Here is a 24,385-nt window from a genome sequence, read left to right as displayed (position 1 = left end):
AAATACTCCATAGCATCTTTACATTGGCACTTTCCACACAGATCAAAAAATAGTTAAGTCCATAGAATATTTAATAAAGCTTTGCAGCTTCTTTAAAATATTGTTTGGCACTGCCATCTTATGGTGAGAATAAAAGAATCTATTTTGGAGCTAGTGCGCATGCGCAAAACATGGTACGTCTAAATGTTGTAAGAAATGATTCTTTCCTTATTGTAGTTTATTTCTTGTATCAAGGTAGTACATAAAGATAAAAACACACGACATCGAAATAAAAGGTAGTTTTGTTGTAAAATAGTGTTTTGTTTACATAAAAGACACGCCCCCCCAGAAAAAGGGTCTGTCCCTTTAAATGGGAGTCCTCTATTGCACATGCGCAGATATTGTTTGGTTTTCTCCAACCTGAGGAACTGTCGGGAGTCGCGTTCGCTGCCAATTATTGTCATATTTAGACAGCTACAACGCTGTTTTTTCCCTGGAAACTTTCTAATTTTGGAGTAAAATAACACACCGCGGAGGCCAAGTCGCCGATCGGGGCGAAGGGCGGCGCAAGCAGGCTCAAACAAGCGCTCCAAGTGCTCCCCGCTTCCACGGTTCCAGTCGGTGACAGTACAGCCTCATCCTCCGCCTCCTCCCCGGACCTCCACATCCATGTTGGCGGCCTCAGCCCTCGCACTGGTTCCGGGGGCTTCGAGCCTTTGTTCTCACCGTTGCGGCGCTTGTGGAAGGGATCGCGGCGTGTTGCGACTCCCTGCTGGTTGTCTTGAGGATTGTTGACGCTGTTAAAAAATGCTGCGTATTTGAAAGAGAGAGAGAGAGAGAGAGCGAGGGGGGAAAAAATAGGAGAGCGGTCATGAATCAATGCTGGGACGCTGCGGATCAGCTAAACGGGCTAACAGATGATGCATTAGCTCTCGGGTAAAAGAGTCTTTCAACCCGATTGTGCAAACTAACGATTGCTCCAAATGCCTTGCATGCAGTTTCAATATGCAGAACTTTTTTAGTCCCACTTGAAGCACTGTTGCAATTTCCCCCCAAAATGGATCTCGGATGGAAAAATGGATGTCCGGCTCAACTACCCTATGGAAGATACTTGCTGGGGGTTTGGGTTGTGGTCCACTTGCTCGTGTTCGCCCACTCCTCGCCACCTAAAGCCTGTGACAAGCCGTGCATGTCCGGGAAATGTCTCAACGGGTCGTGCATGTGCGAGCCAGGCTGGGTGGGAGACCAATGCCAGCATTGCCAGGGCAGGTTTAAGTAAGTCTGTCAAAATAACTGACGTATTATTTCTCACAGCATTGAATATTGCATGCATCAATACTTAAAATGAAGTTGTTGTTGGGACTTTTCGGCGTGTCCCATCAGTGCCACTGGGATGATTTATTTTCGTCACGCAGGATGCCCGTCCTGTAACAACCTACTTTTTTTTTTTTTTCTTCTTCTTCAAAATAATACAGGCACTATTTGTTGAGTTGAATCTAATCTTCTCCCCTTCTGTGTTTTTCCTTTTCAGGTTGAGCGAGCCCTCGGGCTTCCTGACGGACGGCCCGATCAACTACAAGTACAAAACAAAGTGCACCTGGCTGATCGAGGCCTAGTGAGTAACTCCGATTCATGTTTACAAATCCACCCGGACGGAATGTATCTATTTGAAACCGCTCGGTCGTAATTGGCCGTGATTCAGAGAGAGATGCAGACGTTGCTGAACCTGCACCTCCTCTTGAGTTGCCACGGCAACCGCCAAGAATTGCATTTGTACTGTCGTGTAATTGCTGCAGTGCATTTACCTTTTCGCTGTGACATTGGGTGAAAGATTCGGGCAATTCCAACTCGCTTTCGGTAAGTAGACATCAATGTCAAAATGCTAAATTTGCTTTGTTTTGCTAACAGCCCGAACGGCGTGCTTCGCTTACGCTTCAATCACTTTGCTACGGAATGCAGCTGGGACCACATGTACATTTATGATGGAGACTCCGTATACGCTCCCCTGGTTGCCGTTTTCAGGTATTTTGCTGTCTGGCTATACCTGTATACTCATAAAAATGCTCCAACATCATGACACCGATACTACAAAACGATAGCTGACTTTGTGTTTTGGTTCACAGCGGCCTCATCGTACCCGAGGTGCGGGGGAACGAAACGGTTCCCGAAGTGGAGACGACGTCGGGCTATGCACTGCTGCACTTCTTCAGCGACGCTGCCTACAACTTGACCGGATTTGAAATCTTTTACTCGTGAGCGCACCGCTCGACTCGAACGAACACTTTATTGCCAATGCACAATTCGCTTGACGCCGTAACGCTTCCATCCAGGATCAACTCGTGTCCCAGCAACTGCTCGGGCCACGGGAAATGCACGCCGGGCAATTCGGCGGCCAGCCGCGTGTACTGCGAGTGCGACAAGTACTGGAAGGGGGAAGCCTGCGACATCCCGTACTGCCGCAACAACTGCGGCAGCCCCGACCGCGGCTACTGCGACCTCACCGGCGAGAAGCTGTGCGTTTGCAACGACAGCTGGCAAGGTGAGAACAGCGCGAGACGCGAGTGACGGAAGCGGAACGTAACACGGTGACTTTCGGAACCCTCCCAGGTCCGGACTGCTCGCTCAGCGTGCCGTCCACCGAGTCGTTCTGGGTGTTGCCCAGCGTCAAGCCCTTCGGCACCTCTCTGGGCCGAGCTTCCCACAGGGCCGTGGTGCAGGACAAGGTCATGTGGGTGGTGGGCGGCTACACCTTTAACGTCACCTCCTTCCAGATGATCCTCAAGTAAGGCGTGCCTGAACACTTGGTTAATCTTCTGCTAAACTTATGATTTCCTCAGCTACAACCTGGAGAGCGGCGTTTGGAATACGGTGCCGGTCAACAACGGCCCCGTGCCCAGATACAGCCACTCGCTCTCCTTCTACCAGGTAACCACTAACGATCCAACTGGAGTCTCGCGTCGCCTCACGCGTCTTTTCCCGTGCTCAGGAGGACATCTTCATGTTCGGCGGGAAACTGGAGTCCGGCTGGGCCAACGTAACGGACGAGCTGTGGGTGTTCAACATCCCCGCCCGAGCGTGGCAGCGCAAGTATCCCGTGGCGGGCTCGCCCGCTCAGGTGCACATGTACGCGGTGGAAGGTCACACGGCGCACTGCGTCGTCCTGGACAGCGGCGAGGCGGTCATGCTAGTCATCTTCGGCTACTCGCCCCTATACAGCTACATCAGCAACGTCCAGGAGTATAATCTGAGTGAGTCCTCCTGCTGACATTTTCAAAACAGCTGCTGTCAGTAGAAATCTAAAAACGTTCAATTTGCATCTTCCAGGAACCAACACTTGGACGGTGCCGGAGACGAAAGGTGCCATTCCGCAAGGCGGTTACGGCCACACCAGCACCTATTATCAAGCCAGCGGCAGCGTTTTTGTCCACGGAGGCTACAAGCTGCTGCCGACCAGCAAGTTTGGCCTGGTGGATGACCTCTACCGCTACGACGTCAACACTCGCACCTGGTACGCTTTTTTTTGTCAGGCTCATCAATTTGGTCAAATCCTATGTGTCGATCTTGAACATTGCCGCCGCCGCAGGTTCATCCTGCGAGAAAGCAGCTCCCCTCGCTACCTCCACTCGGCCGTGCTCCTCAGCGGCACCCTGCTGGTCTTCGGCGGCAACACGCATAACGATACGTCGCTAAGCAACGGCGCCAAGTGCTTCTCGGCCGACTTCCTGGCGTATGACATCGGTATGGGATCGCTATATGATGAAATTCTTTTTTTTTTTTTTTTTTTCAATCTGAAATATATTATTATCACGGCAGCCTAATATCCTCCCTTCCATGTTGTTTTTTCTCAGCGTGCGACGAGTGGAGGACCCTGCCCAAGCCCGACCTGCACAGGGACGTCAACCGCTTCGGACACTCCGCCGTGGTCGGCAACGGGTGAGTCGCGGAACCTCCGACAGCGGAAGGACGCGCCGACCTGACCCGCCTTTCCCTCACCAGGTCCATGTTCATCTTCGGCGGCTTCTCCGGCGTCCTGCTCAACGACGTGCTGGTGTATCGGCCGCCCAGTTGCCGAGCTTTCCCCACAGAGGAGGGCTGCGCTCAGGCCGGCCCGGGCGTGCGCTGCATCTGGAGCAAAGGCCGCTGCCTGCCCTGGGAAGCCGGCATGAGCACGGGCAGCATCAGCCCCGCCCCTTTTTGTCCTGCAAAACCAGGTGGGGATGAAGTCCAGACTTTGTCAATCATGCAGGTCATATTTTTAATTAGAGTAAATATAAATATCACAATGAGTCAACTTCTACTAGTAATTTAAACGGCATATTTAATTGAAATTAATAACAAAAAATGAAATCTCATTTCTTCAGCTACCGTGGACGAGCTCTGCTACCGCTTCTCGGATTGCACCAGCTGCACGGCAAACACCAACGGATGCCAGTGGTGCGACGACAAGAAGTGCATCTCAGCGCACACCAACTGTACTCTTGTGAGTCTACCCACAGGGGGCGCCAGAGCGCCATTTTCTTTTGTCGAGGCTCCTCTTTACTCAGTAGTACCTAACAAGGAGTTATCAATAAATAAAAGTGCCCCTCAGCTTTTTAAACTTTGGTTTAACGCCCCTGACGTCTTCTGTGTTCCTCGCCTCATCTCAGAACATGCGGAACTTCACCGCCTGCCCCGTGCGCAACGAGCGGGTGTGCAGCAAGCTGGCCAACTGCAAGAGCTGCTCGCTCAACCTCAACTGTCAGTGGGACCAGAGCCAGTCCGGGTGCCACGCCCTGCCCGGTAAGACACCGAGTTCAAAGCACGAGGAGTTGTGGTGGAAAGTTGACTTTTTTTTTTTTGTCAGCACAACAATGCAGCGACGGCTGGAGTCAAGTGGGCGAGGCCTGCCTGCGGATCAACTCCAGCCGCGAGAGCTACGACAACGCCAAGCACTACTGCAAGAATCTCCAGGGCAACATCGCCTCGCTCACCACCGCCAAGCAGGTGGACTTTGTTCTGGACGAGCTGAAGAAGCTGCAGCGGCTGGACAAGGTAGGTACCGAGCGGTTGGAAAAAGCCTCAACATTTCCCAGGATGCTTTTTGTATTCCACACTTGCAGCATGCCCAGTCTGGATTATCAATTAAACAGCGACAGTCTCCCAGATAAATACTCATAAATCTGTTTTTGTCCTTAGGGAAAAATTGTACAAATTCTCCTGATTAATGCTCCCCCTATCACACCCCTGTGCTGATTTAAACTCGGTTCTGCTTGTCGCAAGTCCTCGGGATGTTGTTTGTTGTCAGTCCGCAAGCCTGACACCCCACCCGCCCCTCCCCTTTTACATTTGAGATTCAAGCCCGGAAGGCAAGTGGAGAAATCATCTGTGAAATTATTTCTCCTGCCTTTTTTTTTTTTTTTTTTTTAATGACATTCTCAGTCCTCTGAATGAATGTATTTTTAAACGATGCAACAGAGCAGCACAGTCACGGCGGTTATCCGCCTTCTAAATATCGTCGGGCGGGTGGAGGCGTTGAGGTGTTAAATATCCGTTGTGTCCCTCAGCGCTTGTTGCCTTGGGTGGGCCTGAGGAAGATCAACGTGTCGTACTGGGGCTGGGAGGACATGTCGCCTTTCACCAACACCAGCCTGCGCTGGCTGCCTGGCGAGCCCAGCGACTCCGGTTTCTGCGCCTACCTGGAAGAACCGCAAGTGTCGGGCCTCAGGGCCAACCCGTGCACCGCCACGGCGCACGGCCTCATTTGCGAAAAAGCCACGGGTGAGTGTCATCGACTCAAAAACCCCAGAATTTGTCGACGAATCGCTAATTGTTCCTCAAATCAATCTTGATCGATGAGTCAACTGTGAAATAAATGCATTTGGCCCAATTTTCTTTCTTGCAGGAAACCCCAATCAGAGCTCCCGCCTGCCCTGCAAGAAGCCGTGCTCGCTGCACACCACCTGCTCCAACTGCACCAGCCAGGCCACGGAGTGCATGTGGTGCAGCAGCGCCCAGCGCTGCGTGGACTCCTCCGCCTATGTCATCTCCTTCCCTTACGGCCAATGTCTGGAGTGGCAGACGGGAGAGTGCCTGGGTAAGCGCTCCACCCCGAAAACAAAATAGGAGTTCCGCAGGGCTCAATTCCCAGCCCCTGTAAATATATTCTGGATTTTGTTGCTTGCCCGGTCAGTGCTCAAGACAGCGGACAAGAAAAAGGGAACTAACTCCAGCGTTTTGTGATTGGATTTGAGAGGTGTTGTTATGCCCAATTAGTCGCGTGTAGCATCCCTCTCGCCGTTTGATTTCCCTCGCGGCCGCTGAGCCGCAAATTGACTCTGCCGTTTGCGGCCTTTGAGAAGTTTATTAAAGGCCGTGAGGAGAAGGTAATGGAAGCTAAATTGACATGCAGTCGAGAATGTTACAATACAGCGGATCCTCTCGCGGGATTGTGAAAAGTCAAAGCAAAAGATGAGACGATTGTACGTCTCAGCCCTAAAAGATTTCATTTTTGCAACCTTGTCAAACTTGCCGTCCAATTTATGCAGCGGCTCCGAGCACGGGATTCACTTGCTTGCCAGAATTGATTTACCTGTCAAAATCTATGCTGAGGTTGCGCGCGGTTGTGTTTCTTATTGATTCCGGCATGCTTTTTGTGTAAGCGCGTGCGTGTGTTTTGGATTTAAAAATAAAATAATAAAAACCTCTTCATCCGTCGCGCTTAGACGGCCTCGTCCCTGCGCCGTCTGCCACTTAAAGCCCTCCGCTCGCTCGTCACAACACAATTAAATGGCCGTGTGTTGTCATGGCGACACATCCATTAGCAGACTAGCTGGAGATTTGTTTGACATAAAGAGACATTAAAAGAACGGAACAAAAAAAAAAAAGCACTCAGTCAATGTCTACCTCTCGAAGACGGCGGCGACATTTGTGCTTTTTCGTCTGGCGGCCAAAGTGGCAACCGCTCGACTCGTCCAGCAATTAAACGTCCGGTGGATCGAAGCCTTTTCCAGCTCAGGCTGAAGGTGCTACTTCAACGCCTTTCCCCCCCCCCCATCGTTAAAAACCAAAAGACTTCTCCTTGTATCTGCTCTCACATCTGTTGTTCTGACAGCTTAACAGATAACGCGTTAATGCCTCGCCGTCCAGCACTTGAAAGCACCTTAATCTGTCCGAGGCTGAGAAATCCCACAGAATGAAATCCTCTCACACTGCAGCCCCACTTCTCAATGCAGATGTTGGCGTCAAGGTGACCTGCTAAACATTTAGCAGGAATCCTTTTGAAATGCAGCCGGCGGGTTCAAACATCTTTTTGTTCCTCAGCCCAGAACTGCTCGGGTCTGCGGACGTGCGGCCAGTGCCTGGAGCAGCCCGAGTGCGGCTGGTGCGCCGACCCCAGCAGCACGGGCAAGGGGCTCTGCACCGAGGGCTCGTACCGGGGTCCCATGAAGAAGCCGGCCAAGCAGGGCCAGTCCCACGACATGAGCCTGGAGCCCGCCGTCTGCCCCAAAGACAAAGGCTACGAGTGGTCCTTCATTCACTGCCCCGGTGAGGAACCCGCTTCCCGTCGGGCTGGCGGATCGACTCTCCGCCGCCTACACTTGTCATGTCCGAAATATTGAACGGAGTCCATCTTTTAACACGCAGCGTGTCAGTGCAACGGCCACAGCACGTGCACCAACGGCAGCGTGTGCGAGCAGTGCCGCAACCTGACCACCGGCGTTCACTGTCAGACCTGCATGGTCGGTTACCACGGCGACCCTACCAACGGCGGCAAATGCCAAGGTGAGTCTTATATCATCATGGGGTAGTTTATGATTGAGTTGATTATTGTTGCTGATGAGTGGCTCTCATCTCCTCTTTTCCATATTCTCTCCATCCGTCGCCATCCAGCCTGCAAGTGCAACGGCCATGCGAATATGTGCCAGGTGCTAACTGGCAAGTGCTTCTGCACCACCAAGGGCATCAAAGGGGACCAGTGCCAGCTGTGAGTAACACACACACACACACTTGCTTATCAACACAATCATGATTGCTGTTCCCAAAAATCATTCAGCTACCGGTAACATCACGAAAGCGGAAACAGGAGTTGAGAACATTCCGAATTTTCTTCATCCCTCATGATTAATGACGCTATATTTCTGTTTGAAAGTTTGCAATTTCCAAATCTGCCCTGCAGGTTTTTCTTTTAATGAAATCAGACGGCGTGATGAATAGAGCCACATCAAAACAAATCACTAAATGGAGGTCAGCGTTTTTTTTTTTTTTTTAACCCTAACGTTCAAACGTAACTGTCGGCTGCTCGCGTTCCGGCGACTCATTATTGGCGTCAAGGAGAAGTCAGAAGGAGGACACTCCAGATAAGCATCCACACATTAGGGGGGAATTAATGGGATTTGGATCACATTAAGGCCCGCTGACTTTCACTCACCTTTTCCTCCTAATTGCATCACCAAAGTTGAAAGCGACAAGAGCAGCACTCGTATTGGAAGCGGAACCTCTCGGCTTCATTTGCATCTAATTGTGACTCAAGACTTTTTTTTTTTTTTTTATGGCTCAGTCATAAGCGGTGATGGTCTGACCTTAAGAGATCAGCTGCCCTTCCAAGTTGGATTCTTTTTTTTTTTCTTAGTGCTGGAAAAGCGAAAACTGGAGTGTGGTGTTGATCAGAAAGTGCACCTCCAGCATGATTACTGCTGACAGGGTCAATTCTCCCCCCAAGGTGTGGGAGGACCATCGCCCACTTAGCCGTCCGCTTTCCAACTTGTAAGCAAAATGGATGCCGAGGGCTTTTTAACGGCTCATGCAAATTCATACAATGTGATCAAATTCGGCTTGTTTGGAGAAAATCTGCAAAAAATGCAGACTCGGGCGTTTTGCAAAGTGTCGGAGAGTCATTTGATTCATTTTGCGGATTCAAACGATTCGCTCCACGGTGTGTTTTTCTATTGGAACAAAATACAAGCAAGCCACAAATGAACTGAAAAATGTCCCTTGTAGCAGGTGGCTAACAATTGCTACAAATGACCAAGCAGACCAGACACCAGCAGGCCAATGGCGAGCCATTTAGCGGCGGGCGGGATCTGCCCACCTACCAGATTTGGGACCTTTCCTCCTGCCCATTACTGATTATCAAATTAAAATTAAGCCAGGAACAGAGAACACGCGGATGCCCCCCAGCCTTCCCTTCCCAATTCGCAGTCCCATTTCTGCCCAATCGGATTAAGGCGCTGATTATCATGCAGCGTTATTTGGTGGCAAAGTGTTGCGAAGGTATCTAATCTTGAAAATCCAAATGCATTTTCACCTTCAAGCATTAGCACGCTCAAGTAATTACCCGTTTCCACTCTAATCAAATTGCTATATTGATTAACAGTTGGCTTGGTGGGCTGTTTGGTGATGTCATTGCCGGTATCTCATTACCTGTAATCAGTGCGCTCCCCCCCCCCCCCACCCCCTCCCCTGTGCACCAGCCGCCCTTGTCAGCTTCTTCTCAGAAGTGCCCCTTAAACAAAGACTGCAAAATGAACCTGTATCTTTTTGCACGCGTGTTCACGCATGCATGCGCCGAACGCCATTAGGGGCCTCGGCGTAATGGACGCCCTAACGAAGTGAGGGTACATTAGCGCAAGATGGAATTGTTTTTGTAAACAATAGATGCCGTCATGAGTACAAAAAAAAAAAAGAAAAAGTGGTGTTTTCATGTGCCTTCAGCTCGGACTTGCCGTGATTAAATTAAGATACAAGGTAACGACGGAGCGCGTGCGCGTTCGTGCAGGCGGAGATGAAATTAAGATAAGAGTTGCGCAATACGTTCGCCCCCCCACACGTATTTGTCCGTCGCACAAAAGCGCGTGGCGGCGTCTTTTTTTCCCTTGCCTGTTAAACAGCCAGCCAGACGCTTGCTTGACCTTTTAGTAGCTCGGCCGCTTGGATATGATGTCGATCATGTCACTTAATACTCTGAAAGCATGCATTTAGTTCCACGCCGTGCATCCGTTTCTATTTGTCATTTGGCCGCTAAAAGCTACCCACAAGCAAGTGGGGGGGGGGGGGGCAGCATAACAAATTGAAAGCCGCTTGTGTTTACAATGTCAAACTCTGCGCCCGAAATAACCAACACCGAACCAGTTAGAATTTCGTGAATGTCGAGTAGCCAAGTGGTTCGTACGCTCGATGGAAATACGAGCGGCGTTGCCCTTAATGCTTCATAAGTGCCACCTTTGTGGTAGTAACGGAGCGTCGCCTTTGCGGCTCAGCGGGCCGCCCGCCCTCCCGCACGCAATCTCCTCTATGACCCTTTGATTGCGCCTTATCGTCCTAAGCGCGCATAAAATACAAGCTCCGTGACACCCCGATGCGCGGCCGTAATGGAGATTCGCAAGCTCCAACGCTCTCTTAGCACATTGCGGCGCACGTGGATGCTATGTAATAATAATAATAATCATAATAATAAGCCATCTAGCAGGTCAAAATGTCGTTATGTCACGGCCATGACTTCTGAATGTACTGTGGGGCATTAAATGAAAAGCTTGTATAGATGGAAGGAGCCATGCGTAGGTGGTGGGGGGGGTGCCATATGTTCCCGCTCATAATTGAGGCTCTGTATCGTCCGTCTATTTTGTTTTCTCTCGCGCTCGCCCTTGGTTTCGGGGAGTCGCTCTGAAAACAAGCCAACCGATTCGTTCAAACTTGCAAAACAAAAGACACGATTCGGTTGAATCGAATTAGGATTCGCTCAAATCTGATCCGACTTTCTCGAATGGAAATACAGTACGATTCACGAAAGAAAAGATTCGGTTGAATCGAATTATGATTCGATTCTCTTGAACGGGAATACGGTATGATTCACTGGAGTTAACATACGATTCATTCTGACGGATGACTCAGTTGAAAACGTCCAAAATAGAGTTTGCTTGCAGTGGTTCTTCACTTCCTTTCCCGAACAGCCAAAAACGGACGTCCGGTGATTCATAGCGTGATGCAAACGTCTGACATTCTCTCCCTGATAGCAATCAAAGCTCACAAGTACTGCTGTCATCGCTCGCGTCCTCGCAGACAGACTAAAGGCCGGACGCTGTTTAGTCATGCCGCTTTCCATCTTTGCCGTTCAGATGGTGTGTGCGTCTGTTTTGTCGCGAGATGCCGCCGCCGCCGCCGCCGGTGGGACTCGAAAACCACAACGCTGTCAAATGACAACATGGCTCGGAGGCAAAACGCCAGCCAGTCCGGCAACTCTTATTTTCCTCCTCACAGCCCGTTTTAATTTTAGCCCCTCGAGTTAGGACCCTCATTAGTGGCGTTGGTAGATTAATTGGCCCCGGCTTTAGAGTCATTTCACGCGGGCCCATATGTTAATTGCACGCTTATTGTGTTTCCAGAATGCACTGCAGAAGTGCATCCAGAGATATTTTTGTTTCAGCAATTTATTGCCGGAGAATGATTGGCCGACGCCCTCGACTTTGGAATTTCTGTCACTCTCTTTTCAGTTTAGAATTCCCAACCGCTTAAGTTTGTATGACTCAACTTTTTTTTTTTTTTTTTTTGAGCCGAGTCCAAAACGGCAGATGAAAGTCAGTTTTGCTCGGAGCCCCGCAAAGATGTTTGCCGCCTGCTCGCGCTTATCAAACGGCAACATCCGCGTTGTCGCATGATGCAAAACACGTTCGTGTCGCCGTTGCAACTTGCATCCCCAAAATATAATCATTTACATACTGTGCAATTCCGTTGAAAAAAAAAAAAACACCCGATTGGCACATGGCGGATTATTTTTTCCGTTCAGTAGGATTTCTTGTCACCGTGTTAATTTTGATAAAATTCCAAAGTGGTGCGTGCAGTAGAGGCTAAGTGCTCAGCAATCATCTGGGCTCTCCATTCTCCTTTCTTCTGTGCAGGTGTGACTCAGAAAACCGTTACCTTGGCAATCCACTCAGGGGAACCTGTTACTGTGAGTACATTTCCACCGCACTTGATTATTCCCAGCCGCGTCGTCTTGGATCTTTCCGCCGTCTTTACTTGAAGCCCGCCCGGCCGGCGGCAGATGGGCCGTCTTAGCGCTTTGCCACCCGCCGCGCTTGCTCGCTGACAGAATGACTTGCCGTGAAAATGTCAAGCGCATCACGAGGAGTGAGCGATCTGAGCTAATCAAGGGGAGGGGGGGGGGGGGGGGGTCACTCAGTCGCCCACCTACTTCTTCGCTCGTTTTCGAGCCGACGTGTCACACTCGCTTACATCACGGGCCACGTTCTTGTTATGCCCTTAGAGGATGACTCATCACATTGAAAGCGCATATGTAAGACTTTTAGTGGTTTGCCTAAAACGAACTCGGTGGCCTTGCAGGGTGAGCAAAAACCCTTCAGAGTACAAATAAAGAAGCCTAAAACAGAGCCCTGTGGAACACCATACAACAATGGACTCGGGGGGGGAAAACAAAAGGTGACCCAAATGGTGTCACTTTGTACGTTGATGTGCTCGAGCCGCTGCCCTTCACGGTGCATCTTATATAAATATACCCCCCCCCCCCCCCTCTCGCGTCACACTCTTCAGACAACAGAGCTTCGGCCAAGCTTTTGTCCCCTTTTGAAATGCCATCGCGTGACGCCGAGCTCAATGAGAAGACGAGAAGTTCAAGCCCCGGGCCTGTTTTAAACCTCCCCGCATCACCGACACTTGCTCCCGACCCTCTCTGTTACCGACGGAACACGCTGAGGGACACCCGAGCGCAAGATGGCATTGTGTTTGTCTCGTTTTGTGCACAACGTAAATCAAATCATGTGGTCAAGACTGAATGGATGTATAATTGGACATGATTGTGAAAAATAGCAGTGGTGAAAAAAAAAAAAATATGAAAAGATCTTCAATGTATTCATGTAGCAAACAATGACAAAATTCTGTCAGTATTTATTAATCATTGTTTGAGTTTTGGAGCCTGCTGTGTAATTTATTATTATTTTTTGGGCACTTGATGAGAATATTGGACCACCCTGATTGCATCTAATAATTACAATCAAGTTTTAATTTCACGCGTGTTCATCAGTCAGACTCCTGCTCGGAACCATTTTTGGGATATTTTCAGTTTTCTCTTCATAGAGGTGGCGCCACGAAGTTTTTAATAACGCGTCTCGGTCATTTCTCCAACAGACAATCTACTCATCGACTACCACTTCACCTTCAGTCTCATCCAAGAAGACGATAACCACTACACGGCCATCAACTTCATGGCCTCGCCCGAGCAGGTAACGCAAAGCGAGTCGACAAGTGACTCAGTCCTATTCGGCCGCCCCCGATGTCATTTGATAATTTTAACGCCATCCGTGACGAATCGGTGACTCGCAGCCCCAAATGTATTCTCGGCTTATCGAGGACACAACGCGACCTTCTGATTCATGTTCCCTTTTTTGCCTGATTTCTTATCCATTTTGTTTCTCATCCAAAGGCCAACAAGAACTTGGAAATGTTCATTAATGCCTCCAACAACTTCAACCTCAATGTCACCTGGTCCGTGGGATCGACAGGTATTTACTTCAAATAGCGTCGTACTGGGAGAAACGAATTGAAGCGCTCAAAACTTTGCCCATCAAGCAACGTTTGAATTCAACACAGACGTTAGCCGCTTGGGTTCTAATACCTTGAAAATAATAAAACACTCTCTTAATTTTAACAGCCATAAAGGAAGGGGCAGTAAATGTCAGTGGCACCGATGCATCTCATTTTTTAATATTAACTGCCATTCAAATATAAAACTAAATTAACCGTGGTTTGCATGTCAATGTAAAACATTTGCGGTCAGGAGCTAGCCAGAGAAGGCGAGGCAGCTTTATTTGACAATGTGCTGGGCCACATTTTAAAAGTAGCGTTTGAAAAAAAACGCAAATGTAGCAGCATAGCGCCAACTACCGCCGAGGAGGAATGAGCAGATTTGTTCTGGTTGTTGCCTAAAGTATCGGCGCGTCTGGCATCAGCAGCTTCTGCGAGTACCCGATAGCTTAAATTAAAGCTGAGAAAAATGCGCTGCGTTTTATTGTGAGACGTCTAGCGGATATTGCGGGACGCTGGCGTAAAGACAAGCAAGGACACTGCAGACGTCCAGCTCTGGTGTGTTTATCTCCTTCCTCCTCCACCCGAGCCCGCCCGACGCCACTTTCTCTCTCGCCACCTGACCACCGCTAAAAAAAAAAAAAAAAAAAACCATGCTCCTCTGCAGCCACCTTCACCTTTTTCAGCGTGCTGTTATTAATATTTGAAGTTAGGTGCCCCCCCCCCTCACATTCACTCCTTCACCAAATATATTTTGTCTGCGAAGTCACGGCCGATCCTCTCCACAATTGACAAGAGCCTGGAGCGCCTTTGGGCGGCGCAGGAGGGCGATTTCAATTAAGATAAACACAACGCACGTCGCCGCACTCAAGCTGTGATTTTGCCTTTTATTTCCCGCCGGCGGGTTGGAATGTCAACGCGACGACTCGAGGCCGTCGACACCGGCGTGGCTACCAAATGACAATCCAATAGATGTCAAATGGATTCGTTTAATCCGTTTCAGATTCTGATGGATTATTAAATTGCTCACATTTGCTTCCTTTGCTACTCTTGGGAAGACAAAAGATGTCTGAAATGTCTAATTGTGCACTCTCGGGGCCTACAGCCGGCACCATCTCGGGCGAGGAGGTGCCCATCGTGTCCAAGAACAACATCAAGGAATACGGCGACAGCTTCTCCTGTGAGAAGTTTACCTTCAGGACCAACCCCAACATCACCTTTTATGTCTACGTCAGTAACTTTTCGTGGCCCGTCAAGATTCAGGTAAGGGCTTTTTTTGTTTTTTTTGCTTGGCGACCTTGGAGCAATCCAATTTGTGCAGATAAAACGTTTATGCTGCGCTAGCCTTTGGAACAAATCCCGTTGTAATGAAGTGAGGTCGAACACCACCGCTCATTTTTTATTTATTTTTTTGGCAGATCAAAATAGTTTTCCGACATGCGTAATTAAATATGGCAAAGTTTCTTTTTGCAAATTATTTAGTCTCCTGTTGTATTGATTGTCGCCGCCCTCTCTGTTGCCGGGTAGATTGTTGGACCTTAACGGGGTCACCTCATCCATCGAGGTGTTCCAATAATAGTTTTCTATTAAATTCCCTGGCAAACAACAGCTTATTTATGGAGCGGTCTGAGTTGTTAAAGCCGCTGGGAGAATGGGAGAAGGTCTCTCCTTTCCTTGCACAAAATAAAATCCAATTCAAAGCCTTCCAAAGGGCCAAATCTGCTAATTGATTTGGAAAAAAGCGCAACAAGGTATTTTGCAGAGCCAGTGGAATTGTTGCCAGAGCGCTCGATTCCAAAAATGTTTTCCTCAAACAATTGCATTGATCCGTCTTGAAAGCGAATTAACCCCAAACGTATGACTTTGACCCCCATCCAGACCATCTGGACTCGTTATTAGAAAGTCTTAGCGGTATCGCAGCGCTTCTCATCCCGCTCCATTCCTTTTTTTTTTTGCATTCATTTATTTTTTCCATTTTTTAAGGTCTTCAAATTGACTCCTTCCGACAATCGTCATCTAAATATTTGTATTTTCCTCGTGCCGCGGCAAATGATTCTCCTGTTGCGCAATCTTGCCCCCAAGGCATCAGGCCGCTGTTGTCGTTTTCAGGGCACGATGCCTCCCAAGCGTCTGCGCTAGATAATCATGTGTCACCATGATATGACTTGTCACACAGCCGCCATTGTCACCCCCCTCCCTGCCCAGAAATGAAATATTACAATTATGAACTCCAACAGCAAATCTTCTGCTCCATCAATGAGCAAAAGTATTGGAACAGATTCACTTCTGACCTTTTTATGTTTTTTTGCCCCACCAGATTTCCTTTTCCCAACACAACAGCATCATGGACCTGGTGCAGTTCTTTGTGACCTTTTTCAGGTGAGTCTCATATTTTCGATTAGCTGTTTATCTGCTCGTCTTTATTTGCTTAGTTAATCTCATTGATTTTTTTTTTTTTTTTTCTTTTTCCTCCACCTGTTTAACAGTCAGCCGAATGCACCTCACGGACGTCTTGTCTCACCCGGGCAGTAAATTTAAACGAATTGATCGTTTCATGAGGTCTTTAAAACGCTCATAAATCACGACTCATTTCTAGCTGAAAAAAAAAAAAAGCTTTTCCGCGGCTTTATTAAGGTTAAGCATGAATGTGTAAGGTGAGCTTGTTGTGTGACGGACTCGCATATTATGTACGTGGCTGTCAGGTCGCCCGAGGCGCCTGTCCGTCACCCGCTAAGCTGCTAGCCAGATATCGGACGCGTCCGCCGGCTCCAATTACAACCCGACTCGGGCATTCTGGCAAAGGAAACTTGTCAAAGAGATATATTCACTCCCATATGGAAGAAAGAGTTTGTTTGCAATTCGTATTAATGGTTGCAAAATACTTTTGGTCTACTTATAGCAAAAATATGATACGAATATTTTTGCGCTTTTTGGTTTCGTATTGCTGCCACTTATCTTACTGAAGAGAAAGATTGTTTTGTTTGCATTTTGCGTTTGTACTCGATCCCTCGCCACATTTGAATATCATCGCTGCTTATCTTCAAAGTGACGCAAGGCAATGTTGATACCGTATTATTTTATTCAAGAGAGCGAAAGCATTCCCGCGCTGCAAAACGTGACGACGCGCAGTTTGATGTTTCCCGTCGCTTCCAGCGGATTTCACCTTTTCTCTTCACCCCGCTCGCTTGTCGTCCTTGCCAGGGCGATCACGTTTCATCGCCCGTCGCCGGTTCTCACGGTCACGCCCATCCCGGCCGTATATCTCCCCGATAGCCCGCTCGGCTTACAATATCAACCGCGAGTTCATCGGGTCCGAATCGGTAATGCGTCCGAGCTGAAAGCAGATGACGGCCCCCGAAGACGGGGGCTTGTTGCTCGAATTACAGGAAGTAGATTATCTTTGTCCCCGTAGACTCACATTGCCATGTAACTTGGACATTAGTGTCGACACGTGATTTAGAGACTCACCAATTAGCTTCTTAACGACCAATACCATGGGGCGGAACATCCCAGATGAACTGGCTGATTCAGCAATTATGCTTCGATCAATATACAGCGAAGAAAACATTTTCAATGGTAACATTTTTGTCTCCTTGTAGTTGTTTCCTGTCGCTTCTGCTGGTGGCAGCCGTGGTGTGGAAAATCAAGCAGACCTGCTGGGCGTCGCGGCGCCGAGAAGTAAGTGCCCTCCAAATTCAACCAGGACTAATTTGACAAGGACTGACATTGATCATCGGCAAGCGCCACTAATTGATCCATGAATTTAAATCCTGACTGAGAATCGTGCCAGTCTAAAGAATTAAAGTGGGGGGAAATAATGATTGCGTGCAGATGGGCCGCTGTCATTTTTTTTTTTTTGGGGACCTCGGTCGGTGTTGGTCACTGCCCTTCAGCTCCCGTATCAAAATAAACAGTTCAGCAGAATCAAAGTTCAGCCATTATGGATGCGATGAGATTTTTCTATTCGCCTCGTTTGTGTAATTTGCATGGAGGTCACGTGACGGGTGTTGGATCACGAGCGCGGACAAAGGTAAGAAGCGACAACAGCTGTAAATGCCGCAGAGCAGGACGTCGGCGCTGACCCGGTCGGTGGGGGCGCTGACATTTCGCTTCACGAGACGGCGGCATACGGTCAAAGATGTTTGGAGCCAGTGTCGAACTTTGTGTTTACGGCCCACTAAAATGTGAGGTCAAATAATGACCCTGAATTTTCCTCAGAATTAGTTTTTATTTCTTTGTTAGTATTTCATTTGATTTTTTTATTAGTTTTAATTTGTTAAAAAAAAATCTTTAGTATTTCATTAGTTTTAATTTTTTTAAATTGCCTACATTAAAAAACAAAACCGACTTTGATGTCAAATCTGCACACTTTGCTGCATTCAAATAAATATTTTTACATTTGCATTTTTGTACTTCAAGCCGGTCGTCTTTGCACCAGTATTTTGCAAGGCTGCAGTTTGAAAATGCAAAAGTGCTTCCACAAGTACGTGCGAGTGTCAATTATGCAAATGTGTACTTTGCACGCACTTAGTTTGAATGGAGCCCGCTGGATGGGATAATGAGCTTTTATACTTTGCGCCCGTGTGACTTTTTGACCACGTTGATTCTCTTCTCCACTGAAAAGACGGCTCCCCTCCAAGAGCTCAATCAACACCTCATGCATCGTTTTAATACGATTACCCTTTGCTTACACAAGAAGCTTTGCTAATTCCTCAACTTAGAAAAATGACTTGCGGGCTCAAGGATTTGAGTTGGACTCATTTCCTCTAAAGACACCCGATAAGAATTTCACTCTTTTGGTTCCCTACCTGAAAGCAAAGAATTCTCAAGATACGTCTTATCGCTGTGGAATGTGAGCACCACTTGAATTATTATTTTTTTTTTTTAACCTACTCGTGCTTGCCCAATTTTTGCCCAAACGGATGGGGGCCTGCGGGAGCACACTGTGACGCAAGAATAAAAAGCCCAAAGTGACCCGCTAAGGTCTCCGAGGAGGGTCGGCGTGTTTTCCTGAAAGGAGGGCACGGCCGTTCTTGGGCAGGCCAGATAATTCCCGCGCTCGCTGGCCAAATGAATCAAATTGCATATTAATGCGGCCCGTGCGCTCGCTTATCGCACCAATGAAAGGCTCCAGCTTGTGTTCTCCACAAAATCACTCGTTAATTGCTTTTAGCCATTCGGTTCTGGCCTTTTGTCGTCGACTTAAGTTATTCATTTCTGGAATCTCGTCCGATTGTATTGCCCCAGCGCGTTTTTACGGCATCGCCCGACGTCTTTGCTTCCCCTCTCGGCCGCTTTGTGGCTTTAAATGAACCTCGCGACGTGATAAATAACATTGTGGCTATCTGACATTTAGGATGGATGATTTTGGATTTGAAGCTTCGGTGTTGGAAATTACAACAACAAGGAGGACACAAAAAAAAAAACATTGGTCCAAAAGGCCCGCCCGCTGGCTTTATCTCTGGGAGAAGGGCAAATTTCCTCGTTGTTGACCTTCGGCTGAGCCCGCCGGCTTTTATTTCTAGATGCGATGTGGCTAGAAGATGCAACAATGCGGCGGCTTAAAGTTTCAACACACGGGAGGAAAATCAATCCCACCTGGCAGATGACCTTTGACCCCATTTTCTTTACTTTTCGATAAACACAGATCATTTTTTGTGGGCATTTTTTTTTTTGCTATTCTTTATTTGCATTTTTTTTCTCCCTTCTAGCAACTCATGAGGGAGCGTCAACAAATGGCCAGTCGTCCTTTTGCTTCGGCTGCCGTCGTGCTGGACGCCAGAGGAGGCGAGCAAACGGAGATGCTGCCGCCCATGGCTGACGTAAGTGATGAATCAAATAATTGTTTTTTAAAAATAATAGTTTAAAATAAAGTGTCTGTACAATACATGGTTATCTTTGCAGAGTTTGTCTTTGAAAGTGTCAAGCCAAAACGAATCATGTGACCTTCCTTCCAATCATTCAAAGACATCACGAAACAGAAAAAGAAATGTTGAAAGAAGAACAGCAGCGGGCGGGCGGGCGGTCGGGCGGGCGGGCTCAATGTCATTGGGGATAAAAGCGTAGCTGGAAGCAATAAAAGGGAGCTCCTTGCTCAAATTGACATCGGAGGAGCAAGAGTGTTTCCTCAGCCAAGGCCGCCCGCCCGCCTCTGTCACCTGCCGCCGAGAGAAATAAAATCGCTGTGGCAACCGGCGAGGAGCCACTACATTAGCCATTAGTGTATTGCTGAGCGCCTCTCGCCGCCCATTACGCCGGCCGTCGTGGTGAAGGACAGCGCAGAGAGAGAAAAAAAAACAAAAACATTGCGAGCTATTTGTGAGTGTAAAATTAATTATGGCCCAATTAGTTCCGCGACTTTGTGTCCGTCCCTTTTTTGGGTGCCTGGCAAAAGTGTTTGTTTGTCAGAGCGCATTAAGGAAAAAAAGATTTGCGGCCACCGGAGACAATTTGCGCTAAACGCTCTCCCAAGCTGTTGTGGAAAAGATAAAAAAAACCCAAATCCAGCCTCCTCCTGTTTGTTGACCCTCACAAGATGCAGCGTGAACCAAAAAGAAAATGGCGGACTGTCTTTTGAAAGATGTTGCCAGCACTTGAGAACCAATTTGAAATGTCAACTCCCGCACGTTATTGCTTTCCAATCATACGTGTTATGATTTGGACTCATTTTAAAGAATGCTGAGTCAAGTGAAACGGCCAATTCGCTTCTTTGATGGCATCGTTTGGCAGCAGCTGAAGGTGAACCCTTATCAACATAAAGCTTTTTTTTTTGTTTTGTTTTGTTTTTTTTCTCCCCGAGCCTAATTGCTCAGCATCTGGCGTCACTTAACTGTTGGAAATACTCGTCGATGTCAAAGAGGACACCGACAACACGTTTTACCGAGCGCCTATTTGCATTTGACGACTCGACTCCTATTTAAGGCTTTTGTTTTGGTCTCCAGATAGAAGCAAAATATGTTTGTTGTCTGTAATGACGTCTCAGCCGGCGAAGCGTGTAAGCAACGGAATGCGGCCCATTCTGATTTATCCTTAGATTAGCACGAGACCATTTCCCCTGTTTTTCTTTTTCGAGCTACTCATTAGCGGGGATCACCTGAGTGCCCGTGAAGCCGTCTGACAAGCCGATTGCGCCCGAGCAGATGCACGCTAATGTTTTCCTCTGGTCACGTGACCTAATTGCCTCGTGTGAATCGCGCATCAATATTCATCTTCCGTGACAAAAATTGTTGACATGCGTTTTGACTTTATTCATCAGCGTGTGCTTCATGAATATTGCTCACAACCGTTTTGCTCTCCAGGCCATTTTAGTCCTCCGATAACCTTTAAGAAAAATAAAGACCAGAATTGATCATTTTAAGGACTTTCTGGATATTGTGAGGATAAAACCCAAAGTGGACAGTTACAATAAAGTCTTGCAAAAAAGTATTGAAATGAAGAGTTTGCCCGAGTATACCCAAAGGAATAAATCCACTCGAAAGGAATTAGTCCCTGAGCACGCATTCCCGTGTTTTGGAGCGTCCGCCTCACATCACAATTCGCAGGCTGGCAGACACAAAGAAGTCAATTGTGGTCAGATGTGTTATTACTCCCCAATTTCTCCCAAACATACCGCTGAAAACCTCTTGACGTTCATTGTAAGGATGACATGTTTTTCACGCCTCACTTTTTGTGGCTCTAAGTGTTGCTTTTCACAACGCGCCGACTGTCAGCCGGGTGTCATCGCCATCTTTGTTGTTGTTGTCGTCGCCGCTGTGTGACCAATTAAAGTCTTAAAGTCTGCTTGGGTCGAAAGGTTTCGCTTTGTTGACGCGGTTTTGATTTTTCTCCTGGACAGGGTGCGCCAAAACCCGTCGCCATGGAGCCGTGCTCCGGAAGCAAAGCTGCCGTGTTGACCGTCCTGATGCGGCTGCCGTCGGGACCAACCCGCTTGCCTCCGCCGGGCCAGTCAGGTAGCTCAACCTGGACCAGGTCAAAGAGTGAAACGGCTTTTTAAGGATTTTTTTTTTTCTTTCAGGCCTGATCGTCGCCAGCGCACTGATCGACGTTTCCCAGCAGAAGCCGTCGGATTTCAAGGAGAAGTCGCTGGGCCTGAAGAACCGCAAGGCCCTGGCGCCGACACACCAGGGCACCTGCGTCTGAGCGCCGTCTTCGGCGGTCCCGTACCATCGCCGATTCCCGGCGGACGTCGTTCCCTCGTCGACGCGGAATATAGCCAATTTGGCCGTGACGCTCGACTTCCGCGGGGACGGAAATGAAGAAAACCCCCCCCCCCCCCCGACGAGCGCAACCATACTTGACCTTTCCCTGCGTCGAAGGCTTTGACACCCCCGCAGGACCCGAAGAGCTTGCAAACGGAGGATTTTTTTTTTCAAGTTTGACTTCGTTTGTGTTTCAATACCTCCACGTTCCTTTTGCTCGGCATGAGTAAAAAAAAAAAAAAAAACTAAAAAAAAAACATTATCGCTATGCAGTTGATTTAAAGCTGGGCCTGTTACATGCTGCCCGATTCTTCTTCCTTTATTTTTTGTTTATGCACGGCCACAAGTGTTTCACGGTGCTATAAGCTCCTCTCGTTTGCTGCCTGAAGGAAATCCCGCACACTCCGACGTGTCTCGTTTAGCATTTAAGACTGGAAAATGTCGTCGGGTCGCTTTTTGGGACACGAGGCGACGTCATGCACTCGAAGCGCGGACATTCTGCTTCTGGCTGACTTTGTTTTTTTGTATGACTTGACCCCGCCGTCCGTCCCCCTTTTTTGTAACGCGGACGGCCCGATTTTCAAAGCTGTTTGAGTCTTTTGTCACTCTCTTCTCTTGATATTTCCCGTCGTTTGTCCGCTTTCTATGACAGATTGGGCCAGATATTTTCATTTATCCCTTACTATATTTACCACGCAATTGTGAAAAAGAAAAAGAGCCTTTCTGTTGATGTTTTGATATTTAACACGATTCCTGTGTAATAGCACATTGAAAAAAAAATTTTGATAGTTGGTTGTTTTTTTAAAACACCGTTTGTTGTTTTTTTTAAAACCACCCTCCCCCCCTTCCGGGCATTGTGGTGCCTAAAATGGTCATTCTGTTACATCTCTTAAAATCAGATTAAGTCAGCTAACCTGTTCCTAATTGTGTGTCTTTGTAGTGTGATCATCTGACGGTGTCATTACACAGGAATCAGGGTCTTGCTGGAAACAAAAAGGAGAGAGTTGAGGGAGGAGAAGAAAAAAAAAAAAGCAAGCGACGCTAGAGACTGCCTGTCAGTAATTATCAATGTATTTTAAGAATGATTGACATGATTGAATATTAAAAAAGACCAGATAAATGTCAAGTGTTTTCATTGCGTTTTCTGTCACGGGATGGAAGTGTTTTCATTTTTTTTTTTTTTTTGCATTGTCATCGTGTGACAATAGCAGCCCCCGGGTGAGTTACTTTAGTGTAATTCCACTAAAAGTAGCGAAAAGACGCGACCACCTTGAAGGTAACACAGGCGGCTGTTTAAATCATTGAGAATTACAGTCCACATGAAGGTCGGCCTTCCGTGTCTCCTTTTTTTTTTTAAATACTCTTCACTCGTTAAGTGTGCGAAACAACATTTTGGATCTCAAGATCTAAATTTCATCCTCCTTGTATAAAGTGACCTCACGTTGTCCTTGCTAAATGAAAGTGCGTCGTCTGCCAGACTGTTCCCGAAAATGACATCATCGGCCAGTTTTGGATGAGGCCAAAAGGAGAAATAGAGGCTGAGTCACTCCTGATGAGCGAGAACATTCAATCTGTCAATTTGACTCACAGAAATCCCATCTTGGGACAAGCCAAGCAAACGATTGGACTTTTATACCTGAGCCACATTTGAGCTTTTAATGGCTTGTCCACCTTGCTGTATTGGGATTTACTGGACATCGAAGAGCTATGGGGCGAAAAAAAAAAAATCCTCCTCACAGTACAGTGTAGCAACCCCACATTGAACCACAGTGCTCATTAGGGTAGCCCAAAAAAATTCACCCATCATGCTTTGCTGCAACACCGCTGCAGAAATGTTGACACTTGCTGCCTGACAAGCAAAAAAAATGGAAGCAGCTTTTATGTGACACTTTGCCTCACTACCTTTTCCATATCATAATTACATCTACACTGTTTTAGAGATTTTTTTTTTTTTTGGGTGGCAGCAGCCCTCGGGCTTCCATCTGTGCCGTGATTGGCATCTGCCGCTTATCGCCGACGGTTTGCTTGTGCTGCAAACGATCCATTTGACGGCTTTTTGTATCAGGGAGGTGTCACACTCTTGTCCTCCATCTCGCACAGCAGAGATGACTATTAAAAATATTTCGTTTTGGAAAAAAAAAAGAAAAATATTTTGCATTTGAAGAGGGGTGTGTGGACTTTTTCTATCCAGCTCACAGCTTGTACTTTTTTGCTTCAGAAGAAAAGTTACAGCTCTTAAAGGTCATCATCTTATCTACTTATCGAGGGGTTTATAAAGTTGTATTTATTTTTTATTAGATGGACTCAATTTGTGGCTGATTTATCTGCGCTCCCGAATGCCACTGAAAAGATCCAAATGTGCGATTTCACGCTTAAGAGGCAGGTTGCTGCATCATTAAAAAAAACACACACACACACTGTCCATCCACAGTGGCCATCTTGTCACCATGCGTGACACGTAGAGAACATTTTGTGTCTTTTTGGAGCTGCTGGCACGTCTAATAAATCTTATGTGCTCTCTCTTGGTCCAGTAGTCCATCACTTTGTTCAAACAGGTGGACCATATTCCTGACCAGACAGCATCCCCCCTCCCTCCCTCCCTCCCTCCATGTACCTTCTCACATCCTCCTCCTTGTCTCCTCTACAGTCTGTCCTCTATCAAGGCTGGCGTCCTTGTTCGCCTGCGTGGCTCTGAT

General features: G+C 47.7%; 1 protein-coding gene across 1 annotated transcript; it reads left to right on the top strand.

The window, feature by feature from the left end:
* Positions 1-384: 384 nt before the first annotated feature.
* atrnl1b (attractin-like 1b) lies at positions 385-22,809 on the top strand. Its single transcript, XM_037278647.1, has 29 exons — positions 385-1,254; positions 1,511-1,594; positions 1,888-2,001; positions 2,103-2,231; positions 2,310-2,518; positions 2,587-2,761; positions 2,817-2,904; positions 2,966-3,227; positions 3,304-3,487; positions 3,563-3,717; positions 3,828-3,912; positions 3,976-4,190; positions 4,341-4,459; positions 4,626-4,758; positions 4,823-5,010; positions 5,523-5,736; positions 5,861-6,052; positions 7,279-7,503; positions 7,603-7,740; positions 7,849-7,942; positions 11,850-11,902; positions 13,096-13,190; positions 13,391-13,469; positions 14,597-14,754; positions 15,809-15,870; positions 17,091-17,169; positions 19,203-19,313; positions 21,326-21,440; positions 21,506-22,809. Exons 1-29 carry the CDS (start codon positions 1,037-1,039, stop codon positions 21,628-21,630), a joined length of 4,098 nt encoding a protein of 1,365 aa, XP_037134542.1. The 5' UTR covers positions 385-1,036; the 3' UTR covers positions 21,631-22,809.
* The last annotated feature ends 1,576 nt before the right edge of the window (positions 22,810-24,385 follow it).

The sequence above is a fragment of the Syngnathus acus genome, chromosome 19 (assembly GCF_901709675.1).
Source record: "Syngnathus acus chromosome 19, fSynAcu1.2, whole genome shotgun sequence".
In the NCBI taxonomy this organism is placed as follows: domain Eukaryota; kingdom Metazoa; phylum Chordata; class Actinopteri; order Syngnathiformes; family Syngnathidae; genus Syngnathus; species Syngnathus acus.
This window is presented reverse-complemented; position numbering and strand designations above follow the sequence as displayed.

What these genes read in the sequence shown, in the direction of transcription:
- atrnl1b (XM_037278647.1), top strand. Translation starts at nt 1,037, where the DNA reads ATGGATCTCGGATGGAAAAATGGATGTCCGGCTCAACTACCCTATGGA. An exon ending in CGTCCAGGAGTATAATCTGA is followed by an intron (nt 3,228 to 3,303) that starts GTGAGTCCTCCT and finishes TGCATCTTCCAG; the next exon opens with GAACCAACACTTGGACGGTG. An exon ending in TGCTGCCGCCCATGGCTGAC is followed by an intron (nt 19,314 to 21,325) that starts GTAAGTGATGAA and finishes TCTCCTGGACAG; the next exon opens with GGTGCGCCAAAACCCGTCGC.